Source organism: Drosophila gunungcola, chromosome 3R (assembly GCF_025200985.1).
Source record: "Drosophila gunungcola strain Sukarami chromosome 3R, Dgunungcola_SK_2, whole genome shotgun sequence".
In the NCBI taxonomy this organism is placed as follows: Eukaryota; Metazoa; Arthropoda; class Insecta; order Diptera; family Drosophilidae; genus Drosophila; species Drosophila gunungcola.
This window is the reverse complement of record NC_069139.1, coordinates 20,455,412-20,474,313: the sequence shown is the minus strand read 5'-3', so window position 1 is coordinate 20,474,313 and position 18,902 is coordinate 20,455,412. Positions and strand designations below refer to the sequence as shown.

At 39.9% G+C, this 18,902-nt stretch overlaps 4 protein-coding genes across 7 annotated transcripts; 3 read left to right on the top strand and 1 right to left on the bottom strand.

Annotated features, from left to right (window-relative positions):
* Positions 1–459: 459 nt before the first annotated feature.
* On the top strand, positions 460–3,042 carry LOC128265541 (ras-like protein 1). Its single transcript, XM_053001614.1, has 4 exons — positions 460–734; positions 1,052–1,361; positions 1,621–1,877; positions 1,936–3,042. Exons 2-4 carry the CDS (start codon positions 1,223–1,225, stop codon positions 2,107–2,109), a joined length of 570 nt encoding a protein of 189 aa, XP_052857574.1. The 5' UTR covers positions 460–734; positions 1,052–1,222; the 3' UTR covers positions 2,110–3,042.
* A 552-nt stretch (positions 3,043–3,594) lies between these two features.
* LOC128257019 (heterogeneous nuclear ribonucleoprotein M) lies at positions 3,595–8,448 on the top strand. 3 transcript variants are annotated; one of them, XM_052987816.1, is made up of 5 exons: positions 3,595–3,773; positions 3,909–4,516; positions 5,884–6,022; positions 6,872–8,003; positions 8,063–8,448. In XM_052987816.1, exons 2-5 carry the CDS (start codon positions 3,915–3,917, stop codon positions 8,116–8,118), a joined length of 1,929 nt encoding a protein of 642 aa, XP_052843776.1. In that variant the 5' UTR covers positions 3,595–3,773; positions 3,909–3,914; the 3' UTR covers positions 8,119–8,448. The 3 variants fall into 3 exon arrangements, with proteins under 3 accessions (XP_052843776.1, XP_052843784.1, XP_052843792.1); XM_052987824.1 differs by having other exon boundaries at positions 3,888–4,516; XM_052987832.1 differs by lacking the exons at positions 5,884–6,022; positions 8,063–8,448 and having other exon boundaries at positions 6,872–7,078.
* Positions 8,449–8,452: 4 nt separating this feature from the next.
* On the bottom strand, positions 8,453–9,687 carry LOC128257039 (uncharacterized). The gene is made up of 2 exons (XM_052987844.1): positions 9,583–9,687; positions 8,453–9,527 (listed from the first exon to the last, which is right to left on the bottom strand). The coding sequence occupies exons 1-2, from the start codon at positions 9,610–9,612 to the stop codon at positions 8,607–8,609; spliced, it is 951 nt and encodes a 316-aa protein (XP_052843804.1). The 5' UTR covers positions 9,613–9,687; the 3' UTR covers positions 8,453–8,606.
* Positions 9,688–12,160: 2,473 nt separating this feature from the next.
* Positions 12,161–18,794, top strand: LOC128265281 (ras-like GTP-binding protein RhoL). Of its 2 annotated transcripts, none has more exons than XM_053001200.1 (4): positions 12,161–12,339; positions 17,010–17,292; positions 18,058–18,228; positions 18,293–18,794. In XM_053001200.1, the coding sequence occupies exons 2-4, from the start codon at positions 17,047–17,049 to the stop codon at positions 18,446–18,448; spliced, it is 573 nt and encodes a 190-aa protein (XP_052857160.1). In that variant the 5' UTR covers positions 12,161–12,339; positions 17,010–17,046; the 3' UTR covers positions 18,449–18,794. The 2 variants fall into 2 exon arrangements, with proteins under 2 accessions (XP_052857160.1, XP_052857151.1); XM_053001191.1 differs by having other exon boundaries at positions 12,161–12,362.
* Positions 18,795–18,902: the final 108 nt, after the last annotated feature.

Sequence of the window (18,902 nt, the reverse complement as noted above, 5' to 3'; positions counted from 1 at the left end):
TTATCTTTTTATAGCTAAGAACTGTGGACAAAGGATCTCCTCAGCATCCCCAAAAGTCAACAACCATCGATAATGCACTGTCATCGATAGCGATAAGTACGCTTCACTACATTTTAACTAATGTAATATTTATAATAAAAATTTAATATATTTTCATACTTTTTTGCCCGCAGTTGGAGATTGAAAAACATTAATGTTGCCCGCCAAACGAAACGAAAAGCAGGCAAGAAGAGCTGATGCCTGAGTAGCCCTTGGACGATGTGTTAAAATATCCTACAATCCATAGCTATATCCATACAATCATAACCCTGATCAGTTTTGTTTAAAGTTAAAAAATCAAAATAGTCCTTTTTGTAACGGCAAAACTAACAGAAATGTTAAAAAATCGTTTTGCCAAAGAATGCTAAGAAACATCGATGCTGCGCCGCCAAACATCGATGTAACCGATGTTTTGAAATCATCGATGACATCGATGTTGGCATCGATGTTTCGCCACCTCTAACAGCTACGTACAGCCTAGATTTCTTCTACATTTTATACACGAATTTATTGTTTTTCTGCGCTGTTAATTCCAATTACCGCACGGCAATTAAAAGTCGCGAAATCAAGAACTACCGCCCGTCGTACCGTTAATCGCGAACGTGAAACTTGTCCAAAAACAACTGCGCGCAAGAGCGAGAGAGAGAGGAGCGGAAAACAAGGAGGAGCTAGCTGAAAAGGCAGCAACAAAGAAGGTCCGCAGCCCCGGCAGGCGAAAAAAAAAAGAAAAAAACGCGATAAACAACGGCAGTTGAATCCAGCCGAACGTAGAAATCCGCCTAATCCATAACAATATATTTGAGGGAGATAAAACAATGTGCATAAAGGGCCTGTGAGACTTTTAGTGCTAGTTTGAGTCATTGATCTCTTTTCGCCCGTCTGGCTGTGCATGCAGTGCGTGTGTGCTAGTGAGCGCCAGTCGCAGTGACTCAGTGGCGTGCATTAATTCCTGTCTAATTATGCCTTTAATTTATTTTAATCAATCTTAATTAATAATTTACTCCACTTGCAGCCCATACACACACTCACCCACACACACACACACACAAACGTGAACGGAGAGAGAGACTGCAGTATAAGAGGGAAACCATCGATCGCGAGAGAGAGAGTGCGACTGTGACTGCGCCTGCAACTGTGACTGCGACTGCGACTCCGACTACGGGCAATCGAAAACGGACGCCAAATGACGGAATACAAACTGGTCGTGGTCGGTGCCGGCGGCGTGGGCAAATCCGCGCTAACTATCCAGCTAATCCAGAACCATTTCGTGGACGAGTATGACCCCACAATCGAGGACTCCTACCGAAAGCAAGTGGTTATCGGTGAGTAGTGCTCTTAAGGCTAAAGGTTGTAAACGGTGCAGCGGTCTCCTCTTAAATCCCTCGGCTTTCCGGACTTTACATTAAACACATATTTTGATCGTTATCAAAATTCTGGGGATTTTTGTGGATTTAACATAAACCGCTAATCTGTTTCAAAGAATGTTTGTACAGATGCCTGTTATCAACAACAGTTTGAGACGAAATTAAAAACAGACTGATAGAATTCCTCGATTCTAAAGCACTTATTTTCTCCCCACAGATGGAGAGACCTGCCTGTTGGACATCCTGGACACCGCAGGCCAAGAGGAGTACTCGGCCATGCGGGATCAGTACATGCGCACAGGCGAGGGCTTCCTGCTGGTTTTTGCCGTCAACAGTGCAAAGTCCTTCGAGGACATCGGCACCTACCGCGAGCAGATCAAGCGTGTCAAGGATGCCGAGGAGGTGCCCATGGTCCTGGTGGGCAACAAATGTGATCTGGCCTCGTGGAACGTGAACAACGAGCAGGCAAGAGAGGTAAGTGTTGAACTCCAGAGTTACCAACAACCATTCCATTCACAATTCCGATCCTTAGGTGGCCAAACAGTACGGCATTCCATACATTGAGACATCCGCCAAGACGCGCATGGGCGTGGACGATGCATTTTACACACTGGTGCGCGAGATCCGCAAGGACAAGGACAACAAGGGACGAAGGGGCCGCAAAATGAACAAGCCTAATCGTAGATTTAAATGTAAAATGCTCTAAACGGCCTCGCATTGGTTATTATTCACTTTTTATTTCTTCAAATGTCGCCTGTTTGTCTGTATGTGCGTCGGCGGATCGCCGATCGTTTCGGAATAGATGGTTTGTCCGTTCTGGACACACAATGCGAAAAACACACACATGTGGGAAAGTGTTGTTCGGTGCAATTGTCAGATAAAGAGAAAGAAATTGTAATTAATTTAAGTAACTAGAGTTTTATGTACGACGAAATGATTTTGTGAATGTGTGTGTTTTGTGTCGTTTGAAAGGCTGCGAGGCGCCCTTTTAAGAGTATTAACAATAACAAGCAAACAAAAACGAACGAAGCAAATCGAAAATGAAAATGAATATGTACCTCTACATAAAAACTATGAATACTGTTGTAACTGCCTTGGTTCAGCTGCTATAACTGTTTGTTTGTTTTCAACCAGCACTAAACTTGATTCTATGTTGTTTGTACTTTACCAGATAATCCGTGCTTAAACAGATATTGTGAATTTTTAAAACACTGTTATCAATTGATTTTAGCCCCCGTCTTGTACAATCTTTTTCCGCACACACGCACGAGCAGAATTCCATTAGTATTCATCATTAGAAAACAAACAAACGAAATACCGATAAGCTCACGGCACTTTTCGCACAAAAAAACAAGCAAACTTGCTAGCGCCAAACTAGATTTCTGTTCGGTTTAACACAATTTTGTGGTGCTATGATGACAAAATTATAAACCGCATGAGTTCTGGAGATATGCCTTTCTTTCTACTTACTATACCAATACTGACAGATCAATCGAAGAGAAAACAAGCAGCCAATTAAATTTACATTATATAGTTTGCTTTAAGCTTTTTATACATACATACATTTAATATTTAATTTTTTGTATTAATTTTTGCCATACAAAAAGGAATGAAATAAATCGATTGTGTGTACTATTTAGCCAATGTTACAATTTTAAACAACAATCCGATGGGTATTATTGGTGGGACGAAGCAAGTCCATCTGGGGTTAATTTATTTTAAAATAAAAATATGTATTTAAAAAATTCGATGTACATACCTATCTAAAATATGTAAAAGATAGGCAATATCTTCGTTTTTTTTTTTAAATATTTGTTCCATGCATTTTTTTAACAATGAAATTAATTTTTTTAAGCAATCGCGAGAAACCGCTTTATTTCTTTTATCGAAAATTCGAAATAGTTTTCGGAAAAAGCCGATACCATCGCTTAATGCGAATACCCCAAATATAAATATTTTTTTCGAAATATATCGATATTGATTTATATTTAATGTTGAGCAGATGTTAATAATTTTAACAAAGGGAATGCAAGATCTGGAGTAAGAAGTTAAGAGAGACAAGAAAATATTGTAGGGACGAATAAACATGCATGACATCGGCCAGGAGAAAGAAAATAATCTCGTGGCAAACTCCCATAGGACCGATACTTTGAAAACATCGATGACATCGATGTTGGCATCGATGTTTCCCCATCTCTATATCACATCCCTAAGAAAAGAAGTCGAATAATTGTCAGCTCTAAGAAAAAATTCCTTGGGTTTTTTTATTGATCTCGGAAACTGTAATTTCGCAAGAACTTTTATTGTTTAATAGTAACTAAGACGTAATCAGATTGCGAAAAGCGACTTGCATTGGTTACAAGCATAAAGGTAAGTTACTGGTGCTGATTAGAACGTTAGCGAAAAGGTCCATTGACGCGTCCGCCATTTTGTTTTCGCCGACGCCGCTCCGGTGTGTACTACACATATTACAAACACTACAAGTACTGGGAGTTCCCATTGCAGCCGACAATGAACATGGACGCAGGAAACTCCGTGGAGAACCGTGAGAAGGAGCGCGATCGTCGTGGACGCGGAGCACGTGGCTCTCGTTTTTCGGACGCGGATGGCAATGGAAACGCCGGTGGAAACCAGGGTGGTGGTGGCGGGGGAGGAGGTGGCAACAACATCCGCGACAGGAGCCGCGAGCGTCGCAACTGCCGGGTGTATATCTCGAACATTCCGTACGATTACCGCTGGCAGGATCTTAAGGACTTGTTCCGTCGCATCGTCGGCTCCATTGAGTACGTGCAGCTGTTCTTCGACGAGAGCGGCAAAGCGCGTGGTTGCGGCATAGTGGAATTCAAGGATCCGGAGAACGTGCAGAAGGCCATGGAAAAGATGAACCGCTACGAGGTGAATGGCCGTGAGCTGGTGGTCAAGGAGGATCATGGCGAACAACGAGATCAGTACGGTCGGATTGTGCGGGATGGAGCTGGAGGCGGTGGTGGAGGTGGAGGAGGAGGCGGCGGCGGCAATGGCGGCAACAATGGAGGAGGAGGAGGAGGCGGTGGTGGCCGCGATCACATGGACGATCGTGACCGTGGTTTCTCCCGCCGAGACGACGACAGATTGTGAGTACCCCCATTATGCTAATCTCCCACATTGTGTACTTTTTCGATGTTCTGGAGCTGGAAAGCAGAGTTCGTAGCACGCATAAATTACCCAATTCTCACAATCTTCCCAGTTGGCAGTGGTTTCTATTACATATTAATCAACAGTTGCCGTTTCAACATTGAAATGAATTATTTAATTTAAGAAATTTCCATATAGGTCACGCACAAATCTCAGGACCAGTTGTTGCTTTTATTTATCAGCTAACAGCGGAATGTTTTTTGTATTTTGAACAGTTTACGTGCGCCGTGTTCTTGGTTGAGGGTCCTTTAAGTACTCGTATCAATTGATGAAATTGCTTTTGAAATTTGCAGATGCGGCACTTGCATTACTAACTACTCGCTGATTAACTGAATAGTCAAGACCTGTTTTATGACAAAGAGGCAAATTTCTGTATTGGTATAAAGATGGGTTTTTTTTATATTCATACAACATCAGTTGAATAGCTTTACATGTACAAAATATGCAAAATATGTAGCTTCCCGAGGACCTCTTAGCTTTTTTAAAAATGAAAATTAACAGACATTCGGTTAAAACTTATTTTGTGTTTTTTTGTTTGAAACAATTTTTGAAGTTCTCTTATAGTTGTCCGTAGAAAAAGCTGTTTCGACCATATACATATTCTGCAGATTCCTTACTAATCATTTCGGATTTTTAGACGATTTTGGGTCTATGTAGTTGAATTTGATGGCTTTGATGATCATTGCAAATTCCTTGAAGCCGATTTTCTTGGTACTTGGTCAACAATTTAGATCTACGTCTAAGACTAAAAAATCTCGTATGGCTGCCATCAAGTGTTAGATTTCTACAACGGAATTCATTTTTATGCAGTGGTTTAAGTCGCATTGATCAGGCACTAACAAAAGAGATTAATTTACATGTTTACATGAGTTTTAAAAGTCATATTAATAAATGAAAGTTGAAAACAAATCAAAATTAAATTAGCGTTTTTTGACATTTCGCTTCAAATTTTGATCCTTAAACTTAGTTAAAATACAAAAAATAGTTTGTGCGATAAGTTTTGATATTGGCCGAAAGGTAGTATTTCTCGAAGTCCCTTTCCCCGAAAGTATTGGTTTCATCGGTTCGAAACATGTTTGAATTGAAATTAAAAGAAATAGGTTTGTTATTTTAGAAACTCGTGCAATACGTTGAAGAAGGTAGTTAAATTCGTGTTGAGTATGTTTCGATAATGGGCAATTTATACAGCTGGCAAAAAAAATTGAAGGCGTCTGAAGATCCTGCGGCTCTTTGGCATCCCACTCTGTAGTAGCTTACCTCTGCTATTTGTTATTTTTCTCTGGAAATATGGCTTCTCTTTTTCTAGATCTGGGCGTAATAATTTTAACATGATGGCAAATGATTTTAATAATTCGTCGAATTACAATTTGTATGGGCTTTCTGCTTCGTTTTTGGAGAGTCTTGGCATAAGTGGACCTTTGCATAATAAGGTTTTTGTTGCTAATGTGAGTATATTGTAATATAAAATTCCAATTATCCTATGTATAGTAATCAACTGGACCGCACCACAATACAAATATGCTGCGATTTATTCTTGTTTACGGGGCTCTGCTTCTTATTTATAACCCAAGTATATCACATCCTTGGGAGGGCACTGTTTACTTGTTTTTATTGTATCTGGGCCGACCTTAACAGAATGACAAAAATTCTCAAAACCCTTTCCTTTTCGACTGGGACCCTTTCCTCCTCGAATGTGTGTAAGCATTTCATTGATTTTAGTCTGTATAAGTGACCGGAAAACACACGTCATCGTAATTGTTATCTGACTGTGAAAATACATGACCCTGTGGTTCTTAAATATATGGTTAAAAATGGGTCTGCTCTACCAAATGAGTTTTGTGGCAACTTTAAATTGGGGTTATTCAAAATCTTTGTTTGCAAAGCTATTTTTATATTTTGATTTACTTGGTTGATACCAGTTTGGTACGTATGCAGCAGTAACGACTTTGGAATTTTCCCGACGGTTTGACCATCTGGTTGGTTTCAGTGTTTTGACTTTTCCGCGCCCTTCACAAACAAATTTTTCTCGAAGACAAGTATTTTTAAACGGGTTATAAATATGAAGCAGTTACGGATCTAGGGCAATCGGCGTCGCCGTGGGCTATTGCATTTGGTTTATGGGCACATGTTCTGGACTGACTCTCCTAAGATTCTCATCTATTGCCAGCCTAGCTTTGCAGCATGGTTTTTTGGAAGACAGCGGTCGGAATCAGCATGATCATCTTTTAAAACCATTTCAGTGGCTAAGCCATCGGAGTTGCACAATGCTAATACCTCTCTTAAACTTCCTCCAGCTGGACTACAAGGTGGACAACAAGAAGCTTAAGCAGGTCTTCAAGCTGGCCGGCAAAGTGCAGAGCGTAGATCTTTCGCTGGACAAAGAGGGCAACAGTCGCGGCTTTGCCGTCATCGAGTACGACCATCCAGTGGAGGCTGTGCAGGCCATTTCCATGTTGGATCGCCAGATGCTCTTCGACCGTCGCATGACCGTCCGCCTGGACAGAATTCCGGACAAGAACGAAGGCGTTAAGCTGCCTGAGGGCTTGGGTGGTGTGGGCATCGGCCTGGGACCCAACGGCGAACCGCTGAAGGACGTGGCTCACAACCTGCCCAACGGAGGCCAGAGCCAGGGCCAGCTGCTCGGCAATTCGCAGCAAGGATCCCAGCTGGGATCGGTAGGTGCCAGCCAGGCCAACAGCACCGCCGTAAGCAACGCTACCAATCTGCTGAACAACCTGACCGGCGTGATGTTCGGCAATCATGCCGCGGTGCAGCCATCGCCAGTGGCCCCGGTGCAAAAGCCCAGTTTGGGCAACAATGCTGGCACTGGTGGATTGAACTTGAACAATCTCAATCCCAGCCTGTTGGCCGCCGTGGTCGGAAATCTAGGCAGCCAGGGGGGCAATCTAAGCAACCCCTTGCTGACTTCGTCGCTAAGCAACCTGGGTCTCAACTTAGGCAACTCGGGAAACGATGACAACCTGACCGCTAGCAATGTGGGCCTTTCGAACAACTACAGCAGTGGCGGCAGCGGTGGTGGCAATAACTACAGCTCTGGCAACAACTACAGCGGTGGTGGTGGTGGAGTCTCCGGCAATGTTGGATACAATGCCTACAGCAGCTCTGGCGGAGTTGGCGGTGGCAACGGAGGAGGCGTGGACAGCAACGACTACAACTCGGGCAACCAGTTGGATCTCTTCGGCGGCGGCAGCAATGTGGGCAACGTTAATGTCGGATCGGGCAATGCCGGTGGCGGTTCCCGAAAGTCGGACACCATCATCATTAAGAACGTTCCGATGAGCTGCACCTGGCAGACGTTGCGCGACAAGTTCCGTGAGATTGGGGACGTTAAGTTTGCTGAAATCCGCGGCAATGATGTGGGAGTGGTGCGATTCTTTAAGGAGCGCGATGCAGAGTTGGCTATAGGTGGGTGATAATCAAGGATAGTGATTCTTTATGTTTACTAACCTAAACTTTGCTTTCAGCGCTAATGGATGGTTCCCGTCTCGATGGGCGCAACATTAAGGTTACATACTTTTAAGTCGGCCGATTGGGTTTCGAAAATGATGCTTCGGATCTTGGCGCCAATCAAAACTTCAATCATGACCACATCCTCAGATGACCAATGAGCAGATTTTCCTTATTTCATCCGCAATACCAAAATTATTGTCATCGAAGACACGAAAAGCTCATCCAAACGAATACACCCACATATTTGTATAACTTTTATATATACGCATATTTTACAGACTAATATTATAATTATTGACGTTCCAAACAAAAAATGAAGAACCAATAAATCCGAAGACGCGATTCAAGTTATTTTTAAGTCACTGAATTAAAAACCAATAAAACTATGTAAACACCTGAAGATGTCTGGACATGTTGAGATGTATGTTTATTGAATTGATCCTTAATTGCTACAAGCATTGGTGGCTTTACGGTTTGTTGTATGAATGCATAATCTTCCTATTATAGAAGGGATTTACAAATGTATTTGCTTGCCTAAGTAATTAGTTTTGTGTGATCTTATTTGGTGGCTGCGGCGGCCGGAGCGGTTTTAAATCTTTCCAATCGTGCCCGTGCCTTCTCTGACCAGGCGTCCTTTGATTCCGATGTGGCCGCCGAGGTGGTTTCCGTTGCATCTGCTGCTACTCCTGCACCGAAGCGCTCCTTCCGCTTCTGTAGCTTTTCATCGACCACCGCTTTTGGTGCTTTATCGGGCACTACGCAGCCAAATCGTTCGGCGCGTCTTTTGAGAGCCTCCTTTTGCTGCTCCTCCGTCTCCTTGTTGCCCTTGTTGGCCGTTATGGAGGCGCTCGAGGATTTGTTGATGGCTGCGGCCACTGTGGACGCTGTGGTGGCCACCGTTGGAGCAGCGACTGGCGTAATGCCGAACTTCTTGGCCCGCAATTCCAATCGCTCTTGGGCGGTCAACTGGTTGAGCTTCTTGTCTCCGGATATCTTATCATCTTCAGTTTTTGGACCAACCACAATGGGCTTGTGCTTCTTGGTGGGAGTCTCTTCGGTGGAATCGTCCGCAGCTGCAGTTGGTGCCTCATTCTCCTTGGACGGCGGTGTCCCCGTGCTGGCCGCCGTTCCGGTGCACTGCTGCGAGTTGTTTCGCTTGAGCACTATTTTCTTGGCGGGCATGGCAGCTTCTGAGCCCGTTGCCGTCTTATCCTCCGCCAGCAGGTCAGGAACGCCCACGGTTGTGGGCGTACTAACCGGACTCTTTAGGAGCTCATCGTCATTCTCGTCGCCCAGCAGCTTGTGCTCATCCTCGTCCGTCAGCGACACATCGTCGTCGTCAATGGCATCCGCTATGGCCGAATCCTCCAGAGAAATATCTCCCTCCAGTAGAGCGGTCTGCAGGCGGTCCTGCAGCTCCGTCTTATTGCCGTTCAAGGGAAGACCACGTAGCTTCAGCTCACGCTTCAAATCCGCCACCTGGAAAAGTCAGCTATACTCATGGGCATCTGAATTATATAGTCCCTTTTCTTACCTTCATTTTGGTCACGTCGCTTTCGGGCATTTTCGTAAATTTCAAATTAATTTTCTTTACTCGAATGTTGTGAACACCCCGTTTCGTTAGTGGTGAGCATTGCCATCCACAGCTTAGTTATCGATTATTTTATTTGCCTCTCATGTCGTGACACGAAGACTTAATCAATTTTAATTTATTTTTATTTTTAATTGTTTATGTTAGACAACAAAAAAGTTTTATTAAAAAAATACTAAATGCAAGTTTTAAATAAAATATTATCAATGTAAAATAAAACTTATAATAATTAAGGATATTAATTTCAACTAAATTATGTTTCAAATAAACTTTTTCAAGAGTCATTAATACATTTTTTATTTATTTTGTTTATTTTTAATTTTGTATGTAAGACAAGGAAATAATTAATTTTTATATAAAAAATATACACTGCAGGCACTGTAAAGTTATTAAAAAAAAAAGATTCTGTTTTAAATATATTTTATGAAGAGTCAATAATTAATTTGAATTTATTTTGTTTGTTTTTATATTTTTATCAAAAACACAGAAATTTACAATTTTAATTTTCTGGCACTGTAAAATAGTTTCAAAATCTATTTTTAGAATTGTCATTAAGAAGTATAATCAATGTTCTCCCAGCTTAACAAGTGTATTTTTTTAAATTGTTGATGAATTATAAATTAATTGACATTTTTCACAACAATTAAAGTATGAGCATCTTTAAAATCGTTCTAACATTTGTCTTTATACGGAAATAAGTAGGGAACTAAAAGAATTTAAATTATAAATATAAATAATGCTAAATGTAAAAGTAAGGAAATAATTTGATTGAAATATTTTACTGAAAATAACCTCCTGATGAAATCTAGCAAAGCAATTATTTTACACCGTAAACCGCATTTGATTTAAGAACACATCTAGCTTTCCACGATTGTTATTGGACCTCATAATATTTGTTTTTGTCACTCCAGCTCTCCCACCCTCATGATTTGCTGTTGCAGACCCCGGTACACCAGATAAGATATAATATACGAGTGCTGTTCAGAAATAGCACCCGTGCAGTGCACTCCAGCCCCTTCGATCCAGGCAAAACGCGACCGGAAACGGGAAATGGAACGCACTGCAATATAATCTGGTGTCGCCTTGTGCTATTCTGAATCGCCCTTTTCCTCAGCGAATTTTGATTCTTTGTCGATGGAGGAGCAGAGCTCTTCACCCTGCGACCTTGAGAGCCAGATTCAATTGTATCTGTTGGTGCTCCTTGAGGCCGCACCTGCTCGTACTTATAGATACCATCCTCTTTCTCTTAGAATCTTCGAGAAGTCCTCTTGTTTTTTGTACGGGCACACATGTTGCTCATGTGTCGACATAAGAAGCTGTCCCTAATTGGCACTACTGCATATTTATATTTATTAATAATTTTCCGGCGCTTCTCTTTGCTCTGACCGCCTGGCTTGGAGGTCGAAGCCTTTGTCACTTGACCTTTATTCCTTGTACGGAAGTTACATGCCCATTGCAGTGGTATATAGTTCTAATTAATGTAATGCTCCATCAACGTGTCGCTTAATTGAAATCATTTGCGGCTGTGCCACATACTCCAAGTGAACGCTACATTTTTGGTCTTATGGGTATGTCTATGTCGGCCTTTGGTCTAATTACCGTTACATCGGACAGACATAAAGTCTGAGTTCGGCGGCACGCACTCGCGAATGTTGTTGATTAATTGCTCTTGGCAGGCATTCGAGTTGCAGGGCGGACGGAAGATTACGCAAGCGGATTTGGACTAATACATACTTGCAACCTTATTAATAGAAGTTTTTTTCAAATAAACTACATTTCTATGAAATCATATGTTTTTAAGGTGTTTTAAGGTAAAACATTTTTCTTAAACATTTACCTGCAGTGTTCTTTATTTTAATGCACCTTTATCTTGTTTTCTCGAAAGTTAGGAGCAGTATACAAATTGTATAAAAAATTCCAGTATTGAGTGATAATGCGGGAAGTTACATGACTAATTAATAAAAAAACCCTAACCAGAAAAAAAAAGGTCTCAGCTTATATTGTCAGTGTGTCATATGCAATAAATAATAAATGCTCTTGATTTGAAACGAAATTTTTGAGCTTCTTTTTTGAAAAATAAAACTTCCTGGCTTTCAGATAAGAGCCTTGCATAAAATTCAAATGAATACCAATTTTTTTTATTAAAAAAGTGTGACTATAAATTTGATTATAATTTTTATTAATAATTATTAACCATATATGGTGGCGCGCTTTGAAAAGTTATATTTTTTATAGCAGGTCAGGGATTTGTATTTATTTTATAGTCGGGACACTCTTTATTGTGCTCTATAAGAGCTTTACTTCTGGTTTTAATTTCTGTACCACCCATTATCCTTCAAGAGCCCAAGAAGCACACCCCTATCAGCAGTCAGGCAGCCCAACCCAGCTGATAAGGCAATCTGAAGACCCAAAGAGCTTAAGGCGAAGAGAGCTGCTCCAGCGGACTCTCTTCTCTTACTCTTCGGGTATCCGTGAGATACTCGAACTGCGAGTCGGTCACAAATTGTGGCAGTTATTAAGGCTAGCGCTCACTTGTTTGTCGACATCGCGAGCGATCGGTTGTGGCTGTTCGTTATTTATCCGGTTTTACACTCTCGCTGTTCGCCAGTTCGAGTAATCTCCTACACACTGCGATCAGGTCGCACGTCATCGCCAGACGTGTTGTTCGATTGATTGCGAATAATACGAAAAAAACTACGGGTACAAAAACCTCGTATCTATAAGTACGTGCCAGTGAAAATCAACTACGCATACGATCCCCACTAAGTTCACCCCCAAATGCAGCTGGCTGGCTAAATATCTTAACTACACGGATTGAATGGATAGAGTGGATAGAATGGGATTAAGATCCAGTGACCTTGTGATGGTGTGGGCGCTCTGTGGTTGTGCCTTAGTGAATATATATATATATTTAAACAACAATTATCTTTGGTGTAAACATTGTTAGCATAGGTGATCTGTGGAAAGAAGAGTACGCTTCGTGATCTTTTCTTTATCACCTGAGTCACTTTGTATGGCGCTCACGTCACCGCCCCCGCTAACCCTTCTCCTAACCGATCCGATCCGATCCGATCCGATCCGTCTATATCTCTGGAATGCCAAACAGCTTACGATCCCAGCTCCCTCTCTCTCTCTCTCGGACTTCTGAGACTCTCTTTTTCTCTGGTGGCTATCTCAGCCAAATTCTCAACTGAGTGTGTATGCACCCAAATGGGTCCGTTACCATTTTTAGTTATCAAACAATTATATGGTTGGACAGCCATTTAAAGGCCATCATCGCAGGAAACAGAGTACGTGAATCGTGGGTTCCATTGCCCGCCACCCACTCCGCATTGGCCACAATGTCGCTAATCAATTCATTCCGACCTATGGCACAATAAATACTCCGCATTAACCTCAATTAATTTAACTAATTGGCCGCTCGTGCCATTGCAATCTGTCCGAATCCATTTTATGATTCTGTATTCGCTTCATTTTTTTTTATTTTTTTTTTAGACCAGGTAACTATAGGTTTTTGCCATGGTTCCACTTATCGCCGTTGCTCTTTCAAGTCCAATTCCCTATGTACACCGCATTCACCGACATCTATCTTATCTAATCAGTTTATTAAATACGAAAACCCATGCGGGAAACCATAAAAATACACTCACATAAACGATTCGTATATTTTTCGCAACAAGAAGCAGAGCTGAATTCAACTTTGAATAGGTCTTTATATAGAAATATACCTACATATATAAACGATTTGGAGTACCAAAATTGACTGGTTTTGGCTGTGAAGATTAATTTTATTGCTCTTGGAAAAATGTGTGTTTTTTAAGGAAAGCTCTGATAAAAGGTTGTATTATATTCCGTACTCAAGACCGAAATTATCTTATTACTATACAACCATAGTTTCCAAAGAATTGTAAATTATGCTACTGACGTCTTTTCCTGTTCTTCATTTGTAAGATTATAATAATCTTTTATAAAGTCGAGTCTGGCAAAGTCTGAAGCCCTATGATTTACACTCTTGAGAATGTGCACATAATTCACTTATTGACTAACCGACAATACAATACGCCTTTGTGTAACTTATTTATTTATGGATTATTTTATATATGAGGACAAAACTGAGAGTGTACATATTGAATGATGCACCCATTTATTAAAGAAGTCGCTGATAAGCTGTCGGCTGAACTGAAGTGACCCAACTGAATTGCATATGAATCTTGTTTATAGTGCAGAAGTGTCGCTTGAGACCTTTTCATTCCATTTGCATCATGGGAAATCATCGGTACCGAATGCAAAGAAAGAGAGAGTGTGAAATGTGGCAAGTCTTCCGTCTTCCGAGAACGTCGAGTTCGTAACTTGATATGAAAAGTTTACAAGAGGCCAAGCCAAGTACGCAAGAACAGCGACGGCCGATAACAAAGAGCCGGAATAATATTATGTGTTCACGGACTGCAGGGCATGTGCACTTCATATTTCAAGGGAGTGCATTAAAAACAGAGCAATTATGTTTAAATAATTTATTATGTGTATTAATTTCATCCCGAGCTTGATACACATTCAGTTGCAGGCGCTAATCGCTTGATAAAGAGTTTCCGCTGCTGGGCGTCTCTGTGAAACTGATAGAACTGAATAAGTTATGGTGCAGAAGTATGTAGGGTAAAATGGGGGGTATTCGCATCCACTTGGTTTTCCTGGAAATGTTTCGTTTGTTACCGCACCTGTTTTTTAATCCACAAGTTTACATAATGAAATTTCTACTCATTCACGAGTTGTTTTCCTTCGTATTTGCTTAATCAGCTGGACGTAAAAATAGAAAAATTCGGTTAGCATTGGGACTTAATTATTTGCACTTTTCTGTAGTCACTAAAGCAGCACCCAAAACTGTTTGTTTATAATAATTTTAAATACGTCCAAAGAGGCCAAAACAAAAGTGTGCTGTTTATTGAGTTTCGTTGTTGCTCCCTGGCCAAGTTTGTGTTTTTTTTTATTATTTTGGCAGTGGCTACCTAATGGCCGATTGTTCAGTTTGGTTTGTTTACTAATTTGGCCAAAAAAAAAACCCGTTTCTATTTGTGGATTTTGGTTGCCTTTTTGCAGGCACGAACTCATCCGATTCAACTTTGGTAACGTCATTCTAGCGAATTGGGAAACAATTAGCTGGAAAGCTTTTTCGTTGGCTTTAATTTCCATCAATCAATTGTAAAACAAATAAAATACTAATTTTTATGGACAAAGCTTTTACTGTTCTTCAGAGTATGCTTGCAAAAAAAAGATTCCATTTCTATAACTTATGCAGAATCTGGAAAAAAACGAAACTAAAACTTGAAATACAAAGAGAATATCACTTAACCCCAAGTGAAGACCCCCTCGCATCAGTGATTAGACTTGATTGTGTTGACCCGTGCATCAAAGTGCTCCCAGTCAAAGTTCAACATCTGTAGATCGCGTGCCAATAAAGCATTTTATGTTTGTTACTCACGCATACAAATTCTATGTCAATGTGGCGCCCCATTTAAAATTGCTGAAAATTACAATAATTATTTTCAAGTCCTCGGGTCTGCTTATCTTGTACATTTTTTGACTTTTAATAGATTTATTCGATAAGGTCTGAAAAAATATTGTAGTTAGTATATAGTAGTAGTAATTATATATTTTTCATAATTTTACTAAAAAACTAAATTTAACCCATAAAGGAGCAAATAATTTCCCCTCGCTCATCTTTACATTATCAATAAACTGTCATCGATTTATTGCGAACTGATAAGTCTGGCAAATATAATTATTTGTTCCCTTTTACAATGGAATCATAAAGATTACACCCTATTAAAAATTATATACTTTATTTTGTATACCTTCCTATATCACACATTAACATTATAGTTTTTGCAAAAGATTAGGTACTGATAAGGTTTAGGAAATGTAATTATAGGTATTTTTTCTGCAATCATCTAGAAATCACCTTTATTTATGTGATTTCTTTCTATAGATGAGCTAAATCGGCTTTAGTGGATTTCGTGGTCCATCTCGCCGAACGGTAAAATGCTGATGAATGTCCCAATGCAACCGGTTTGAGCTTCTTTTCTCTTTTGTTTTCTTGAATTTTGAATAATTTGAAATGCAGTTCGCTGGGCTTAAAAATTAAATTAGGTGTGGGTTGGATCGAATCATTTTCATGCCCATGAGTCACCGACATAGGTAAGTGTGGCCTAGCTCTTCTAATAAGAGCTGCCACAACTCAGATTCGCAATTAAGTGCGCGAGACATCAACAAGTGTCCGTTGATGAGTCATATATGCCCGAACAGTGAATATTTCCTGGAATTCGTATGAGTTTTCTGCTTAAGCGGAGACCCCAAGAATCCCAGTCACTATACGAATACCTAACGGCATTTCTCATATGTAAATCGGGCAAATGTCGTTTGATTTTGGATTTCGTTTTGTTTTGGAGGCTGGGTAGGGAAATCTAGTTTATGTTTTGGGTCAACTGGAAACCGACGAAACCAGTTTTAATTAAAAAGAAAAATTTATGAAACGAATGCGGTTTTGTTACTCTGTTGTTTTTGTTTTTGCTCGACAAATGGTGAAAGTCTATTAGTTTAAGCCTGGCCTTTATTTAATTGTTATATAAGCGTGGACAGCCATAAAAGCACATAGTATATATTTCCATTAGAGATTTCGCAGAATCAATTGCGCCTGATGAAGTCCATTCCAAAGTTGGCCCCTCGTAAAAGCTCAAATTGCTTCGTCTCTTGTCGTTGTGTGGCCTTTCTTATTTCAGCTGTCGATTAGATTAAACAGTTTTGAAGTTCAAGTGTGATATGAGTGTACCAAAAACGAAAAAAAAAATGTTTTTTTTGTAATCTGAATTATTTATAAACTTGATAGGCACTTTTGTTTTTATATATATTTTGATATTTCCCTCCATTGAAATAAGAAAATATATTAAACATTGCTGTTATTTCCGTGCTTTTCAAAAGTCTTATAATATTCTTCACTTGGAATACTATTAAAGTTTACATGGACTTTACTTAAAAAATAAAATTCAATAATTAAAATGAAACTGTTCATAGATTGTTGACAAGTTACTATAAATTTACAAAGTATTTCTCATTATAAAACCTATAAATTGGAAGATTTCTTATTTCTATACAATGTTCTGGTTTCTGCTTTATGCTGCAAATATTCAAATGAAATAAGATAGGGGCAGGGCTTGGAGATTTCCGGTTGCCACAGCCACAGCCACAGAAAAAGGATGAAAGTGTGGGTGCGCCAAGATAAACACAGAGCACCAACATCTGCCGCCAAATGGCGCAATCTCGGGGAGCCGAACTGTCAAGCCAGCAGCCAAAGTGACGCCTCTATTTTGCCCTCTTTGCAGTTCTCCAACAAAGACCAAGACCAAGACCTAATCGGGAATGACTGAGAACATGTCGAGGAGTCCGCGCCCGCTGAAAGTAACCGTCGTGGGCGACGGCATGGTGGGCAAAACCTGCATGTTGATAACCTACACACAGAACGAGTTTCCCGAGGAGTACGTACCCACAGTGTTCGACAATCACGCCTGCAACATAGGAGTTGACGATAAGGACTACCATTTGACACTCTGGGATACGGCCGGGCAGGAGGACTACGAAAGACTGCGTCCACTGAGCTATCCAAATGTGAGTGTTAAAGATCTCCCGGCTTTAAGATAAAGGACAAAATATAATACATATCTACGGATGAGGCATGTTATCGAATGAGTCAGCATTTTTTTATGCAAACCACCCGAAATCTTCGAAAAAAATGTTCGATTGAAAACCTTTTTATGGATCGTGCTTTCGTTTAAAAAAAATGTAATTGGAAGTATATAAAAATGTTAAAAAAAAAGGAAAAAACGTTGAACATCAATATTATTGGTATCAAATTTTTGTTTTAAAATCCTTCAAATACATTTTTTAAATCGGTAATACACCCATAAAACTGGTTTTCAATTACAAACCAATTTTTAAGATTTTTAGTGGCCCATTTGAGAAATTGTGACTCAAATACAAACTTTTAAATACATTCTGCTAATACAAGCTTGTAGATTTGAAAATGCTTCTTTAAATTAAAAAAAGATACAATAAAAATATTATAAATATAATTAAATATTCAAGATCTATTTATACTTATTTTTGGCTGCGGCAGAATGTCACATCATAGCTTTAAACTTCCGCTTCGTACGTATATTAAATTTTTTCAAACAATTAGTCTCCACCCTGGAGTTTCCATTGCATTTTTTAAACATTATTTAGTTTTCAAATCTTTAAACAATATTTCTGTGACTCCGAGACACCACTTTCATTTGGTAGGGTCTTTTTTCATCTTCTGTTTTTATTTCTATTTATAACTTTATTATTTTTCATTTAACCGTGACTAATCGATCTTTTGTGCTCCTCCCGCAGACGAACTGTTTCCTGTTGTGCTATTCGATCAGCAGTCGCACCTCGTTCGAGAACATCAAGAGCAAGTGGTGGCCGGAGATCCGTCACTTCTCCAGTCACGTGCCCGTGGTGCTGGTGGGCACAAAACTGGACTTGCGCATCCCCAACTCGGAGAAGTTCGTGACCACACAGGTACATATACTAAATTTCAAGTTTTCTAAATGATTTTGTTGGTAACATTTTTGGACATTTTCAGGAGGGCAAGCGACTGCGCAAGGAGATTCACGCAGCAAACCTAATCGAGTGCTCGGCTAAGAAGAAACAGAACCTTCAGCAGGTCTTCGAGGAGGCGGTTCGGGCAGTGGACAGGAAACCAAAGACGTCGCCCAAGCCATCGTGCAAAATACTGTGAACTAAGTGTATGCCTAATTTTTAATATTGTTATTATGCGTAATGTATTATGTAACTAATTCGTCTGACCACTTGTGCTTTGTTTTTCGCAAAAAAAAAAAAAAACTGTGTAGAAAATTTACGTTAAGTTCTTATTATTTAAGTGCCACTTATGTGAAATTCATTTTTTTACATGCATCCAAAGGGCATTATTTGTAAAAAAAAAGGAGAAATCAAAAAGAACACAAAATGAAAATAATATAACCATATAAATATTAAAAAATAAGGAAATCAATTTACATTCATACGGCAGATAAGCACACCCATGTATACATTGTACATTTTCAATAAATCCCTAGTCATTAAAATTGCTTGTTCGATTTTTAATTGAAATAGTCGTTTATTTCTGACGCTTGGCAACACTAAAGAGTTGGTCGATAGCATTTTTTCATCGAAATAAATCAAGCTATTTCTAG